The 16,416-nt window shown below is 46.8% G+C and overlaps 2 protein-coding genes across 3 annotated transcripts in view; one reads left to right on the top strand and one right to left on the bottom strand.

Moving 5' to 3' along the window:
• Fkbp15 (FKBP prolyl isomerase family member 15) overlaps positions 1–643 on the top strand; it is a 54,563-nt gene extending 53,920 nt beyond the window's left edge. For both annotated transcript variants that reach the window (XM_055611704.1, XM_055611703.1), the window contains one exon: positions 24–643. In XM_055611704.1, the coding sequence (XP_055467679.1) occupies positions 24–101 (78 nt within the window). In that variant the 3' untranslated portion in view covers positions 102–643. The remainder of the gene's footprint in view (positions 1–23) is intronic.
• Positions 644–2,730: 2,087 nt separating this feature from the next.
• On the bottom strand, positions 2,731–15,200 carry Slc31a2 (solute carrier family 31 member 2). Its single transcript, XM_055611705.1, has 4 exons — positions 15,095–15,200; positions 8,931–8,997; positions 4,946–5,135; positions 2,731–4,099 (listed from the first exon to the last, which is right to left on the bottom strand). The coding sequence occupies exons 1-4, from the start codon at positions 15,098–15,100 to the stop codon at positions 3,931–3,933; spliced, it is 432 nt and encodes a 143-aa protein (XP_055467680.1). The 5' UTR covers positions 15,101–15,200; the 3' UTR covers positions 2,731–3,930.
• Between the last annotated feature and the right edge of the window lie 1,216 nt (positions 15,201–16,416).

Raw genomic sequence — 16,416 nt, 5'->3', positions numbered from 1 at the left:
ACCTCTCTTTCCTGTTTTGTCAGAGCATGAAGGGACGCCCGCCCCCAACACCCCTTTTTGGAGATGATGATGATGACGATGACATTGACTGGCTGGGGTGAAGACCTAGGAAACAGGCATGCAGGTCTCTCTCCCAGTCCTTCCCTAAGCAGGATTTTGCACGGCTGGCCTCAGGTCTAGGTGAGCCTCAGGGTGAGGTCCTGGGGACCATTCTGAGGACAGTGGTTCAGGTGTCTGAGTTAGCTGCCATCTAAGCTCCTTGCCTGACCCGGTGAAGAGGATCATGAACCTGTTTGCAGAACTGGTATTGTAAGAGCCCTCAATGAGTGGCCCTACCATGAAGGAAGGGATGGCAGGGTCGCCGGCAGCCAGTCACAAGCATCCTGCCATCTCTCCCTAGCTTTTCATTTCACTCATTCTCAAGTTGACCTGTAAGCCCCTCCTTCTCTCTCCCAGGGCTCATCAGAGCACTGCAACAGCCCTGTAGGCTGGGAGGGGTCTCCTCAGAGAACTGGAAGAGTGATCATGCTGGCCTAGCCTGTGGCTCTGGGGCATGTATCTTCTGTCTCTGCCTTAAATCTTATAGAAGAGGTCAGTGGGTATTCGGAACAAGACTAAAATAAATGTCTAAAATAAAACTTGATTCGGGCCCTTGGGGAGAAATGGAGTTTGGTTTCTAGGCTTGTCATTCTCCTCCTTAGGGTCTTAAGGGTGGGAGGTGTAGCTGGGTCAGTTAATGTGCACAAAATCACTGTGGTACGTTTGTGTTGGCATGTGTTCTTGAACTTGATGCTCAGGGTCACCGCTGCATAAGGCTGGGTGGGGCAGGGTAGTTATCTGAGAAACAGTCCCATCCTGCACTGGTTTCTGTGGGATACACGACAGGCAAAGGAGTCGTGCAGGGAAGGAAGGGGTGCTAATACCCACTGTTCACGATATCTGAGGGATTCTTCCATTTCCTGTGAGCCCTGAGGGCCAACACGACTGCAGAGAGCAGTGGGAAAATACTTGTGGCCTTTTACTTATTCTAGGATCTTCCAAAGACCATGTAACCAGTCTTCAAAAATAGTTCAAACAAAATCTTCCATGATTTTAAATATAAGACTGTATCCTGAATTCCACCGTGTTTGGCCCTTATCCTTGCAGGCTTGGTGCCTGTCTCCCACATTTGGGCCTAGGAAGCATCGAGAAAGACTGTATTAAATGGTTATTTAAACAAGTTACTTTGCCCTCTAAGCCTAAGTTTTCTCATCTATAAAACATGAATAACAGTGTCTTCTTCAGTGGCTGGTGGCAATGAGACAGTCTGTATACAGTGCCAGTTACTACAGAAGACATTCCCATTTTTAAAAATATTACTTTTTATTTGATATGTTTGGTTGTTTGGCCTGCATGTGTGTCTGTGTACTATGTGTACAAAGAAGCCAGAAGAAGGCAGTAGAGCCTCTGGAACTGGGCATTACGGATAGTTATGAGTTACCATATGGGTGCTGGGAACCAGACCCCAGGACCAGAACCAGGTCCTCTACAAGAGCAACAAGTGCTGTTAACCCCATTTTTAAAGAAAAGAAAACAGGCTTAGAGGAATAAGCTGTCCACAGTTATATTGCTAGCAAGCAGGACAAGAATTCTGTCCTCCTACTCTTGTCCACCATTCTTGACCGTCCCTGGGTTGAAGGAAGAAGCTAACGCTTGGCGGCACCACTGGCCCCGGGCTGTGCATCTCAGTGTAGAGCCATTGCCCTAGATTTGACTCTAGCACTGAAGAAAAAAGAAGACTTCAGGCTCCTGGCCCCATTCCAGATCTGCGGGAGTTTATAGGTGCTGTGGGAACAACACAGCCTCATCTTCAGTCTGAGTCCACTTGTGTATACCGCAGGTGCTGTGTGGCCTCTGTCCCTCATCCGAGCCCCAGCTCTGCTGCTCACCCACAGGTGACTGCCTCATACCTCAGCTTCCTCGGTCTGAGATGAAGGCAGAGAGTTCCTGTGTGGGAGTGAGGATTAGATGAGTCAGTAACTGCATAAAGTGCTAGAACTGCCCGGCACTTAGTCAGCCCTTATGCAACTATTTGTTTTTAAGGAACCACCTTTTGAGACTTGGCTCTGAAAATGTTCAAATGATGTTTTCAAAGTCTAATCATATATTCATTCTATAGGCAAAAAATTTTATAAAGATCTCTACCCCCAAAAGCCTCAAATATCACGACTGTAATAAAATAGTGTCAAGCTGAGGAGCCTGTCACTCATGAAAATGTTCATCCCAGCAGTGCTGGTCAGCACAGGCTGTCACAGCACCACTGAGACTGGGCAGCTCTGCAGGTTCAGTGTCAATGGAGGGAATGCAGCACGCAATCCCACAGGTACCCTGTTCTGACTTCCTGTGCTCTTGCTCCATCCTGCAGATGGGAAGATGACCATGGCCTTGTGTCTGCCCGCTGGAAGGGAGGTTGCTAACTGCCACGCCAACACAGTTGTTTATGGTCTGTGTGGCAGTTACTTTTCTTCCAGCAGGCATGTGTTATAATCAGTAACTTGATGCATGGACCTAACATGGCTAAGCTGGCACTCTGGGGTCGACCTACAGGACATTTCCAGTCACAGTTTCTCTGCACAGAGTTGTCTCTAATACATGAGGTCTTAGTCCTTGTTCTCACAGAACGTTCTCCAACTCCTACATTGGGAACATTTAGGGTTATGTACTGTTGGAAAGAGAAGAGACCAACAAACAGACTGTTCAAAAATAGAAATTTATTAAAGTGTATTTGTTTTTAACTGCCAAAGCTTCGTAAAGCCATCTTTTCACTGAGCCCATGAGGTACTTGAACATAGACACTATATAGTATGTAGCATTGATTGTCGGTATGTGTGTGTGTGTGTGTGTGTGTGTGTGTGTGTCAGTGTCACTGTGGATATCAGGCTACCCCGGAACTCTCTATGTAGCCCAGGCTGCCCTCAAACTCACAATCACCTGCCTCAGCATCCTCAGTGCTGGGGATTACAGGTGTGTGTCCTCATTCCTGTCTTTTAACTTTATAAAGTGGAAAGGCCAAATATTTGGAGTCCACTTATCTCTTAAAATGACCTGGCTTTGGTTATTGCTTATTGCGCCCTCAGTCAGTACCCAGCCCCCAGCACACCCCTGCTGAATCAGGACTTCAGTGACTGACTCATGCTCCCCACCAGATCATTAGGAGTTAGCAGGAAGTAAAAATAAGGGCAGTCGGCTCTGTTACTAAATGCTGGTCTCTGTGGTACATACAAGAGGATAAGGCAAGGCCCTGACCACCAACCTGCAGTGGCCCTGACAAATCCACAGACTCAGAAACAGTCCTGGATCTTTGTCTCAAAAAGAAAAGAGAGGTCTCTGCCATCCATCACGAATACAAAGAGTTCATTAGAAAATTTGTTTTGCATTAATGTACAAAATTGCCAGCCAGGAGTTCAAAAATGAAATCCTTGTTTTATCAATGACAATCTTCATGTATTCCAAGGCAAAAAGGTGAGAACAAGGAGCTAGCGTGGTCTGTCCCCCAAAGACTGGAGGTGTCCCTGACATCAAGGCACAAAGCAGAAGAGGGTATCCAGGTTCCATGGCCTTCATCACTGAAGCTCTTTGGAAATTTGCACTCAGAGATCTGAGGTCACAGGCCTGGCCATCTTGCCTCCAAGGTTCTGGTCTCTCCATGTTCCCTTTGGTCATAGCTACTCACTTTAGGCACCACAGGAGACCTGGGTCCAATATAGGCTGGGGACGGAGGTAGCTTCAATGGCCTCTATGCTCCAGAGACCATTTGGCAGCTTCATCTCAAAGCTGTCAAGAACTGGGAAAGATGTGAACAATGGCCAACACAGGAAAAAGCAGCTGGAAGTTCAATCTCTGGAACAGGCCCCAGCTCTCCAGCCCTCAGCACTGTGCATCTCTGGCCCACTAAGTCAGGTTGAGGAGTGGGTAGGCTAGGTAGTAGCCCACAGCTGAGCCCAGAACCACACCGAGGAAAATCCAGGTATTGTAGGACATTACAGCCAGCATCACAAAGTAGCCAATGACCACCTGAATGACATGGATTAGGGACTGGCCAAAGTAACACAAAAACCACCTAGACATAAAAGAGGAACAAGTTAGTTAACTAAGAATAAGCAGATGTGTTTTACTAGGGAGAGAAAGCCAGTGTCACAGCATAACATACTTTACCCAGCAGAGAGATTTCTCCAAAGAGGCATCTCCACCACATTAAGCTCTAAGCTTCTGCCATTCTAGGCAAATGGGGAAACCATTATGGTTTATGTAGTCAATTTTGTGTGATAAGGGATAAGAGAAAGTGATTGGGAAGGCAGTCTCTCCATTGCATTGAAAGTAGGAGGTGAGGTAGCAATGAAAAGAATGGAGACTTTGTTGCCTATTAAATCTGGCCTACCACAAATCTCTGGATCTTTTTGAGTGCTGATTTTCTTCCCGGTAAAACCCTGGAAGAGCTCCCTCATAGGGTGGTTATGAGGGTGTGAGGCACCCAACTGAGATTGCTGGTGATGTAGCAAGCAGGCTTATTAAGCATAGGTGAGGCTGCCGAGAGGGCAGACTGGGGCCTGTAAATGGTTGCCTGGTAAGAGTAGGACCAGTAGACTAGGCTGATGGCAGTTCTTGCTCTATTACACCTGCAGATTTTCTAGTTTTGGGAGCCTAGTGAGAACTATGGGAAGGCCCGGTGCCTACTGTTTGACAGAGGCCTGCAGCACAGGTTTGAAGTTCCCTGTAGAAATCCTTAGGATCAGATAGCTTTGGCCCAGACACCATAGACCCAGGCTTTAGTTCATCTTACTAAATATTTCTTGGGGCCCAAATTATCTTTCTGTGCACAGGGCTAAAGTTCTCTGGGTGAACCTAACCACCTCTCAGGGTGAGAGTGAATGTCCTGGCCATCCTTCCTTTTGCCCAGGGTTTGTACCTGAGACGGGTTCTATTGGCTGGAGTTGATTCAGAGCCAGTAGAATCCTGGTCTGGTTCCAGGATGAGCTGCTGGCTGTTGATAGTAGGCAGGCTCTCCAGGGTCTTGTGGAGCAACTTGGCTTTGCCAACCTTGATGCTTTCATACAATACAGCCAGGAGCAAGACGACCAGCACCGAGAAGGCCATGCCTGTGCAGAGGCCAAGTTGAAAACTCAGTTTTGGTGCACATACTAGATATGGTGACTTCATATAATGATACAGTGTCACATGTTTCAAAAATAAGGTAGGAGAGGGTTTTTACATGTTCTCACCATGAATAAATGATATGTTTGAAGAGGCAGATAGGCTAGCCCTGATTTTCATGCAATACAACATGTACTGAAACATCACAAACTACCACTTAAGATGAACAATTTTTGCTAATTCAAAATAAATAAGCTGGCCAGGTATGGTGGCATGAGCATTTAAGACTAGCACTTGAGAAGCAGAGGCAGGAGGATTTCTGAGAAGAAAGGAAAGAGAAAGAAAGAAGAAGACAGGTAAAGAAAGAAGAAAGGAGAAGTGTTACAGTGAAACCCGAGATTGTTGTTTACTGGAAAAACCTGTTTCTAGTAGTGGTATGGCTTAGCCCTAGCATACCCCTTTAATCCAAGAGCCTTCTGTTTGACTATTGTAAACAAGATTAAATGAAGTCAACCATGGGTCAAGAGGCAGAGCAAGCAACCAGCTGACAGGGAGTAAACATGGAAAAAAAAGACCAGAGAGAGGAAGTCAGGAGGGATGGACAGAGAGACACAAGAAGTAGAGAGGAAGAAAGTTTGAAGATTTTTTGAGGTGGGGTCAGGAAGTAGCAGGCCTTTTGGGACTTTGGCTGAGGAAGAAGGTCAGCTGGGTGCTTTCTCTGACTCTCTGAACATTTGAGATTTTGTTAAAAACAACAAAGAAGAAAGAAAGGAAGGAAGAAAGAAAGAAGAAACAAGAAAGGTGGAAGAAGAGAGGAAGGAGAAGCGAAGGTACCACCAAGCACTAGGGAAGCAAATACATCCAGACCCTGGGCTTGCCGCCAGCCCAGTCTAGCTTACAGAAGTGGGTTCTGAGCCAGTGAGAAACCTGTATAAAAACAAGAATGTCATCTGATGAATGAGAGTCAAGGTTGTCCTCTGACGTGCACATGAACACATATGCACACCCACTTTCACATATAAGTACATGTGCTTATAAATAAAGAAGCAAGCCAGATGTTGGACACAGGCCTGTATGTAATTTCAGATACTCTGACGCCTGAGGCAGATAGGTGGCAAGTTCAAGGTTGGCCTGAACTAGAGTGGATTCTAGCCCAGCCTAAACAACTCAGAGAGACCATATCTCAGAAAGTAAAGAGGCTTGGAGACAGAGTGCTTGCCTAGCACAAGGGAGGCCCAAGTTCAATCCCCAGTGCCTGGCAAACTCTGCTTCTCCTACAGGTACGCCCCACAGGTCTGTCCCAGGAGGCAGAACAGCCTGCTCCTCACCCCTCTGAATCCACTCCAGCCACCTGTCTCTGCTTCCTGACCCTTACTAAGCTCAGCCCTTCCCCATCTGTCTTCCTCTCCAGATATTTCTTGGTAGCTATGACATACTGGAGTGTGGCTTCTCATTTTAGCAAAGCCAGTGGCTCAGGGTGAAGAAGCCATGTGGCACCATTCCCCAGTAGCCCCTCCAGGGTACTGCACACATCTCTATCAAGATTTCTTGCAAAGGGAGGGGTGCATACAGCGAGGCATATATTTTTTACATGTAGGTTTACCGAAACCCCCCCCCCCCCCCCCAGGAGTGTGCATGTAAGTTTACAAAAAACTCAGGCAGGACAGCAACAGCAAGTTGGAATACAGGGGGTATGTTTTTTTCTTCTTGCCTAATTTTCAAAAAATATTGTCTATGAGTATTCCTTGTAGTACTTCCATGTATTACTTTTGTAGAGAAAAATCCAGTAAGTTCTTTGAAAGAAAATAAGTGCTTCTAGCACCTCTGGGAAAAATTAACTCCGATGCTACCTGTGTTTTACAGGAGACAGAAAATAAATGGTCCATCCAAAGAATATTATGAGGCTTTGTGACATGAGAATATATTCAGAACTGAATGGCAGCATGTGACTGTAACCTCAGCCCCGAGGAAGCTGAGGCAAAAGGGTTGTGAGTTCAGGGCCAGCCTGGGCTATATACTAAGAGATCTTATATCCAAAAATGCTTGCTACTGGGGGCTTATATATGCCAAAAACTTGTGGCTGGAGCTCCTGAGTAGCTGGCCTCAGGATGGAGGGGAACTAACATGTGATAAGAAGGTTGGAAGACTCAGCCTTATTCCTGAGCTCTGGGCTGCAGGCTAAGAGGATCACCAGTAGCTAGTGGCTTAATTATGCCTATATAAAGCATTTCCCTGAGTTCTGTGAGTTGTTCTAGCAAATGATTGATGCCAGTTGTGGGGGAGTTCATAGCCTTGATTTTACAGCTCATTGGTCAGAAGCACAGGCATCGGCATGACAGACAATCTGAGAGGAACTGTGCTTGTGATCCGTGGGGTGTGACTGACTCTAGTTAAGTGTCAGAATTAAACTGAACTGTAGGATACTCAGCTGCTGTCAGGAAAATGGCTGCCAGGGAAGAACTACACATCTGATCATAGACGTGCTGAGTGTAAGAAAAGGAAAAACCATAGGCTGTTTTTTTTTTTTTCTTGCACAAAGGCGAAAGCCATAGTTTTTTTTTTTTTTTTTTTTTTTTAAGATAGGCAATCTCAGGTAATTATATACCCATGGTAAAGGTTTACTCATGGAGAAGAGCACACCCAGACTCCCGGAACCCAGCCTCCTCTCCACAGCAGCCTCTGTTGTTCTGTACCAGCCATCACTATCAAAATGGAAGCATCCTGTCTACATCCTCACCCACATCCAGCAGCAGCATCCATCTTCCTCAGGACATGGGATTCCTTCTGTTCACACACATCTGCCTTATTTTTCCAGGTTACTCTACCCCCTCACACTCATATATCCTAGTCCAAACCCTTCTTCCATCATGGGATGGGAGCCATGGCCTTTCCTTTTGGCCTGGAAGCGTAAGTTGAAGGGTCAGTCCTAATGCTATGCAACTTGCAAGTGTAGGTTTTACCTTTTTGTGTGTATGTGAATGTGTATATGTGTACAGGCTCGTGTGTGTGTGTGTGTGTGTGTGTGTGTGTGTGTGTTGGGGGACTGCACATGTGTGTAGAGGCCAAAGGTCAACATTAGAAGCCTTCTATTGTTCTCTACCTTACTTTTTGATACTGAGTCCCTCAGCTTATAGATAAGCTGGCTGGCTAGCCAGCCCAGGAATCCTCCTATCTCTACTCTTGAGTGCTCCAATTATGGGTGCATGCTGCCATGATGGGCACTGGAAATCAAATTTAGATCTTCATGCTTTCTCAGCAAGCACTTTACCAACTGAGCCATTTTCCAGTTCCTAGTGTTTGTTTTTAAAATCTCATGCATTTCACCCATGTTCTCATAAGATACCTGTTCTTAGAAGCTAGCCATTCTGCCATGAAGAAGTCTAGCCTCCAGCAGGTGCTACTGTGAGACTCAGGCAAGAGACCCGGCTGAGGCTGCAGTTCACAACCGTACCAGCCACTAAACACGCAAGCAGCTACTGCCTGGCTCCACCGTGTGAGTGGCACAGAGTGCAGGCTACTTAGTTAGCATAGCCACCCCACGGAATCTTGGGAGATAGTGACAGAAGTGTTTGCTCCACTGCTTAGCCTGCGGGGGTAGCTGGACAGTGACCAGCCATTGAAAGGAAGGACACACCTGCCGTGACTGGCATCTGACCTATTTCTAGCCCACCTTGGAATGATAAACGCAAAGTTCTAGTTCAATGTGCCTTAACTTCCCACAGAAAAGAAAGAGAATCCAGGTTCTCTGCTGTCCAAATACAGACTTGCCCAACTTCAAGTCTGACCTTCCCCATTCTTACCTGTTGGACTGTGGACTCTCCAGAAATCAAAGAGAAGCACGGCCTCATCTGAAAAGATGAAATGCATCTGAAAGAGACAAGGATGTCCATCATAGGAGGCTTGGACAGAGTCCCTTCCCAGGGCTCTCCAGCAGCTACCTTGGGAGACCTCCTGGGCTGCAGGACTCACATTAGAGGCCATATGGACAAGGAGGGGCTTGCCCATGTGGGTCAATAACACTGTAACTGAGCCCTGCTCCATGTGGAAGGAAAACTGGTGTGTGCCTACCCTCAAAAGGCCAAGCAGACACAGGATGACACAGTATCCTTGGGTCACAAGGAGATATCCCCTCTGGGTCCTCCAAACTCAGCAGGAAGTACTAGGCCAAGCCTTATCTACTGGCTTAGGCCCTTTCGCTCAGTTCCAGGCTCTCTGGAGCCAACAGGAAGTCCCCTTTGTCCTCATGAACCTGGACAGATGCATCAGAGTTTGTCATGCAGGGCTAAGGGCAGATGTCCACTCATTCACTAGACTCTTTGCTAACCTCAGTCTGTGGCCAGCATTGAGAAGGTGAGGAGGAAGGTGGAACACTTGCCTCAAATATGTGAGGCCCTAGGTTCAACAAAAGGGGGTGGTGGTGGCTGGAGAGATGTGTCAGTGGTTAAGAGCACTCACTGGCTGATATTCCAGAGGACTCAGGTTCAATTCCCAGCACCCATGTAGCTTCTCACAGCCATCTGTAACTCCAAATCCAGGGGACCAGACACCCTCGCACAGACACACATATAGGAAAAACACCAATGCACATTAAAAGAAAAATCAATCAATCAAAAAAGGGAGGGGACATACTGATTTAGTCCAGCTCCCACCTCCTTTAAAACATCTCATCTCCAGATGGGATCCCTAAGAGGGAAGGGAAAGGGATTTTCCATGGGCGGGCTTCTTAAGAGGCCTCGTAGCTCTCAGTGAGTATTCTAGGGGAAAAGACCCAGAGAGAGAGAGAATGCATTTTCAGAAAGGCTGTTGGATTTTGGATTTAGGCACACTTCCATGGGCAAGTGGAGAACAGTCAAATTAGGTTAGCATCAACTTGGTCTGGAAGCTGTGCCATTGTATGTTCTCTGGCCACCTGGAAGCCAGAGACAGGAAGCCAGAGACACACACTTGTTTGTATGTGATAGTCTTGAGTCACAGATCACATATATCTACTTGTTTCTTCTCTCCCCTTCTCAAAATTTGGGATCAGAGGAGATAATAAAGAACGGTAGGATGAAAGTAGGCATAACCCCAGCTCTTGCAAGGCTGAGGAAGGTGCACTGTTGTGAATTCAAGGCCACTTGGTTCCATAATGAGCTCCAGAATGTGGTAGTTTAAGTAAGAATGGTCCACATATTTATGCTCATATATGGAATGTTTAGTCATTAGGAAGTGGCAAAACTTGAGGATTAGGAAGTGTGGCCTTGTTGGAAGAAGTGTGTCAGTAGGGGTGCACTTTGAGGTTTCAAAAGCCTATACCAGGCCCAGGTCAGTCGGTCAGTCAGTCTCTCTCCCAGTCAATCTCTCTGTCTCTCAGTCTCTGTCTCTTTCTCTTTCTTTCTCCCAGCAGATCAGCACGTAGTTCTCAACTACTGTTCTGATGTTATGCTCCCTGTCATGATGATGATGATGATGATGGACTCTTTGAAACTGTAAGGAAGCTCTGAATTAAGTGCTTGCCCTGGTCATTGGTGTCTTTTCACAGCAATAGAACTGTGACTAAGACACAGGCCAACCTGGAGTAAAGTGAGTCACAACCTCAGGAAAAAAAAAAAAAAAAAAAAAAGATTGGGAGAAAACCAGATCTGTCAATCAAGGGCTTTCTGGAGCCGTAGCACCACACAGGGAAGCTAGAAGACATTCACATGAGCTGCAGCCATTCACATGAGGCAACAGTCAATGGGCCCTCTTTCCCATACCGGTCAAAGCCAGAGGAATGAGAACCACAGGCTGTTAAGATACTCTGAGAGATGAACCTGGAAAAAATAAGTTTGGGGGAAGCTGGAACTGGGCAAAATAAAGCGTAACCGCTCCCTTTCCTGCCAGAAGCTAGGCCATATAGCCTTGCCCTGCCTGCTTCCCGCTCCTTTTTTAAAAAATTACTCAAACTACTTAAAAAAAAAGATTAATTTATTATTTATACAGTATTCTTCCTGCATTTATGCCTATATTCCAGAAGAGGGCACAAGGCCTCATTATAGATTGTTATGAGCCACCATGTGGTTGCTGGGACTTGAACTCAGGACCTTTGGAAGAACAGGCAATGCTCTTAACCTTTGAGCCATCTCTCCATACCCCTCTCTTCTTGCTGGACAGCAATCTACTTTGAGAGAGTTAATCTTACCTCTTATCTGGGGCATGTTAGCCGACAGGTTTTTGCCCAGGCAGAATGGTTTCAGAGTCTGTGCTCTCAGCACAGCCTTAGAAGTCCAAGGTTACACTGAGGTGGTGGCAACATCAGGAATAAAACCCAGGTCTGCATACCTGAGTCTCATTTGTCATAAGAAGTAAACAGACACTAATTTGTGGAGAAAACCATGGTATGCTTTTTGTTTGTTTGCTTTTTAAGATATCCATTTCTATCTATCTATCTGTCCACCTATCATCCATCTACCTATCATCTGTCTGTCTATGTATGTATGTATGTATGTATCTATCTATCTATCTATCCTCACCATGTATTGGAACTTGCTATGTAGACCAGATCTACCTGCCTCTCCCTCCCAAATGCTGTGATTAAAGACATACACCACCTTATCTTACAAAAATATTATTTTTATTTTGTGTGTGTGTGTGTGTGTGTGTGTGTGTGTGTGTGTGTGTGTGTTTGCATGTGAGTGCAGTGCTCACAGAGGCCAGAAGAAGGTACCAGGTTGTCCCTGGAGCCAAAGTTAAGACAGTTCTGAGCTACCAAAGAATGGGTTCTGGGAACCAGTCCTCTGCAAGAGCAGTATACAGTCTTAACTGCTGAATCACTTAATCCGTCTATCTTGTTTTGCTTTAGTCAGGGTCTTGTGTAGCCCAGGATGGCCTTAACATGAGAATGATTCTGAACTTCTGTGGCAATGGGGATCAGATCTATGACTCTGTGTGTGCTAGACAAACACCCGCCCAACCGATCATTAGTTTTAACATTTCCAAAAGATGATGTGAAAATAGAAGATACAAGGCCATGTTGGGAGAAGAGAGAAGAAGCTGTGAATGGAGAAAAAAATATAGGTGAAAAGATCCCCATGTAATCACCGTGGTGGTGCTTAGGCCTTTCAAATAAAGGAATGAAGCAAACAAGACCATGCTATCTGAGGACAGAGAAGAAAAGCCAGTGCTCAAAGCTATAGGAAAAAAAGCCAGTGCTCAAAGCTACAGGATGCAAAGCCAAGGAGGAAGAGGTTAGGAGGAAGGACGCTGGAGCAGAACACAGGTATGCAAAGACCTGGCTCACATACACAGGGGAGTTACAGGTGAGCTGCTGAGTGCAGAGACTGTCAAGTCCCACACTGCCAACGCAGCTTAGTGAAGGACATCACGATCCTTCAGGACTTCACTAAAAATGCAAGTGCCTAGGCCTCCTTAGGCCTGTAAATCAGAACCCAGGGGAAGAGCCAGACCCATTTGAGGAGAGAGTTCTGATGCTTACAGTTTGAACAGAGGAGCACAGCCTAGCACACAGGACACAGATTCTAAAGCTAAGCATCCTGTATCTGCCTTCCTCTTCTGCTAGGACCTTGAGCAAGCCACACAGCAGGCTCCTACTGGAGCTTAGTCTCCCCACCTGTAAAACAGGGACTGAACCCCAGGGAAGCTTTCCCCCTGGTTTGGCTTCACTTTCTCAGATCCCTGTGAACTAGTACAGAGAGGCTCCCATTGTGAACTTCACACCTACATCAAAACACAATAAAGGACAAGAGAAAACAAAAACTGAATATGCCTGTATTGAGAGTGGAGAGAAATGCTTCGTCCACACATGTTCTATTCCCCATATGCAGACTTGCACCTTGTAGACCGGATCTGAAATGGGGGTGACCCTCTTACACATCCCTTCAGTTCTGAAAGGGATCTGACTTGTGTCTCCAACATATCTGTGCCTACACTAAAGCTAAGCCCCCGGAAGGCCCTAGCTTGTCGGTTCAGAGCTGCTCAAAACAATCTGACTGACTAGTACTGCCATGCAGCCCTCTGTCTTCTGAGGGCCTGCACAGGCTTGCACTGTGCTCAGCTCTCGCTCTGCACATCCCCTGGCACAGCATCTCTGCTGTTGCCAGACACTGTTAACAGAGCCTTTGTTTAAAGGCCATGCATTCAGGCTCATCGAACTTTCTAGAGAGCATGAGCTACTCTTCAAATTGCAGCATGTTCGACAAGCACTCTGGGTATTTCTGGGGCAAGTGTCCAGGGGTATGCCTGGAGAAATGGTCTGAATCCCCATGTCCCCTATCTACTAACAGGTGCTGCTCCTGCAAATTATGAGATATCTGTAAGCAGTCACTTCAAAATCATATTAAATAACGAGTACTTTACCTTCTTTATAGGAAAGTGGTACTTGGCAAATATAAATGGCTAAAATAGTACCAAATATGAAAATCTTTTGAGTTCTGCCACCCTGAGACATCTCGATAGTTTCCAAATGAATGGTTGATGAACTGGGAAATGTTCACAAAAGAATAATGTGGTGAAGCAAACAACTGGGGGAAACTCCATGGATACAGTAGCTGCCTTCATCAGAATGCAGGAGAGCCTTTGGCTCCACCTCTGACAGGTGGAGGCTGTGCTCATCACTTCCTCAACCAGTCTGGCTGGTAAAGCTGTTGGCATGAATGGAACGTCTCCAGTAGTTAATTTAGTCATTCTGGGAGTTTCCACAACTCATTTTATTCTGTCATCCTTGGGTCCAGGCCAGCTCCCTCAGGAGCAAAAAACAAAACAAACAAAAACAAAAACTAGCCAACACCTGTTGCCACCCATGGGAAGATCTTCATACAGAAAACTTTTCTCAACCATTACCTCCTTTTCTTCTGCTAGGAATGTGGAGACCGAGGGGAATGAGAGAAGGCTGGTTGCATTAGAACTACTTAGCTGTGGGGGTGGGAGAAGCTGGTGGACAGATAATTAAAACAGAGACTGCAGACACGAGCATGGAGGCCAAGTGATGACCTGGGGAGGGGACAAAGCCACCTGTGGGGCAGCTGGGGAGCAGGAGCAGGAGGCAGCTGACAGGACAGACAGGGTGTCCTCAACTAGGAGCATCCGTAGAAGACAAGTCCACTTCCTACCAAGTTCAAACCCTCTGGTCCCCCTGCCTTCCTCGCTTTCTGCATTTTAGCTCAAGAAAAGGATTCAAAATCAGCACGCCCAGACTTATGGGAAGGACGGCAGCTTTCAGTTGGCAGGTCCTATGGTGCGATATGCAAGGGCGGGGCCTGAGTAGTGTTCCCACTGGGGATAAATCTGTGTCTCTGGCAGTTTATCTGTGCTTTATGAAGGGCGGCACCTCACAGAGGAGGGACCGTGGCCAAGGGGAGAGCTTGCTTGCTTTTTGCTCATTTAGAGCTAAACTTAAAAGTGCCTTCATTTCTTAACCAGACACCTCAGAAATGGATGAAGGGCCGTGAAACTGATAGGATTTCCTCAAAGAGCAGTCTTGCAAGCTGTCATCTCTAGCCAAGGGGAACCTCACCAGGAAAAGACGCCTGTTGAAACGCTACTTTCAGATTCCGAGGGTAGGAAGAATATGGGGGAAGTAACTGGGTCCGTTTTAAAGAACCAGGAAAGGCCAAGCCGCTTCGGCTGCGGCTGGACCCCGCCGGGCCTCCCTTGGAGGAAACCTTTCTGTAGTGCCCCAAATGTGGCTAGAGTCCAGGAAGGGACGGCGGACAGCTGTCCCCACTCTCCGCACCCACCTTCAGCCTTCCGGCTGTGGCCAGTGGCCAGTCCGGCTGGAGTAACTGACTCCTAGCGGCGGCGGGTGGGAGGGGGTACAAACAGAAACTCCCACAGCCAGCTCTACCTGTCGCGTTCCCCAGCCCTACTGCTGTGACAGCGTCGCTGACACCATCTCCTCTCCAGCCCGGGGTCAGGGGCTGCAAGGATCTCTGAGGGTCTCGCCCAGCCGCCCACCTCCGTCCCCTCCGCCGCGCAGCGCAGAACTCACCGCCATCGTGCGCGCACTGGGCGACCAGCCGGGTTGCGTCGGGCTGCTCGCGGCCAGGGACTGCGCCTGGACTCCACTAGGCTTGCAGCTGCCACCGCGCCCTGGCCGCGAGGATCACGTGGCCCCGGCTAGGTGGCGCGCGGGCGCCTGGGAATTGTGGTCCTCACTCAAGCCCCGCCCCCACAGCCCAGGCCTAGCCCACCGCGGGGGAGCAAGTGTCCAACCCCCGGGTGCTGGCTGCTTTGCCGCGGGGACTCCCCCAGCAAGCCCGACTACCAGCAATTGACCTTGCCTTGGCAATTATCGTAAAAATGTTTATTACTTTTTCTTTTTGATCAGACACCTAGAGAAGTTTAACATATGTTGAGTGGAAAATTAAAATGTTCATCCTAGGAACAAAATAGAAACAAATTAGGAGTACATTAAGTCAATTACGTCCCAGACTTTCCCTGTCGCCACTTTATCGTCTCCAATCTGATAAGCAAACAGCAGTGCACAGCTGTAATTTTCTTTCTTGTGTGCGTGCTCACTATGATTATGTTTCTATACTGCACAGATTTTTGGTCTTCCTTGTAGGCAATAAAAAATCTTAGTTCATTTGGGCTGCATTAACAGACTATCATAGACTGAGGGCTTGTAAAATATAGAATATAGAAATTTATTTCTCACAGTCGCCAGGTCCAAGGTAAGGGTATAGATTCCATGTCTCCCCAGGACTGCTTTCAGCCTGCACACTGCTCTCATTCTCCCTTCCCACATATTAGTTTGTATTTATTTTATTATTAGGTTAGTAAACTTTTTCTCTTATTAGTATTTCCATTTTTGTGTACTGCCTTTTCATCTTGATCTAGTTTTATCAAGAATACATATCAAATTTGTTTGTTTGTTTGTTTGTTTGTTTTTCAAGACAGGTTTTCTCTGTGTAGCCTTGTCTGTCCTGTACTCGATTTGTAGACCAGGCTGCCCTCGAACACACAGAGATCCACCTGCCTCTGCCTCCCACAGTGCTGGGAGTATGGGGGTGTACCATTGCACCAGCTTTTTTGTGTTTTTGTTTTGTTTCTTCTCCTCCTTCTTCTTCTTGTTTTTGCATGTAAGTTCTTACATACACTTAGTAATCCTTTGCCAACCAATCTGCCTATAGGCTGTCCTCCAAAAACTCTGACCAAGGGTTAGGTGAAGCTAGAATCTGACTTCTCAGTTCAAATCCTGAGTTCTGGAGTATTAGCCATGAGGCCTCAAACAGCTTTACATGTTTGATGCTCAGCTTCCTAATAAGATTAAAGCCGTAATAATAGAATCTATGTCACGGAGGTGTTGAA

This window comes from Psammomys obesus, unplaced genomic scaffold (assembly GCF_907164565.1).
Source record: "Psammomys obesus unplaced genomic scaffold, mPsaObe1.curated_primary_1811, whole genome shotgun sequence".
Classification (NCBI taxonomy): domain Eukaryota; kingdom Metazoa; phylum Chordata; class Mammalia; order Rodentia; family Muridae; genus Psammomys; species Psammomys obesus.
This window is presented reverse-complemented; position numbering and strand designations above follow the sequence as displayed.

What these genes read in the sequence shown, in the direction of transcription:
- Slc31a2 (XM_055611705.1), bottom strand. An exon ending in GAGAGTCCACAGTCCAACAG is followed by an intron (nt 5,136 to 8,930) that starts GTAAGAATGGGG and finishes GCCTCTGCACAG; the next exon opens with GCATGGCCTTCTCGGTGCTG. An exon ending in GCCAATAGAACCCGTCTCAG is followed by an intron (nt 4,100 to 4,945) that starts GTACAAACCCTG and finishes TTTTATGTCTAG; the next exon opens with GTGGTTTTTGTGTTACTTTG.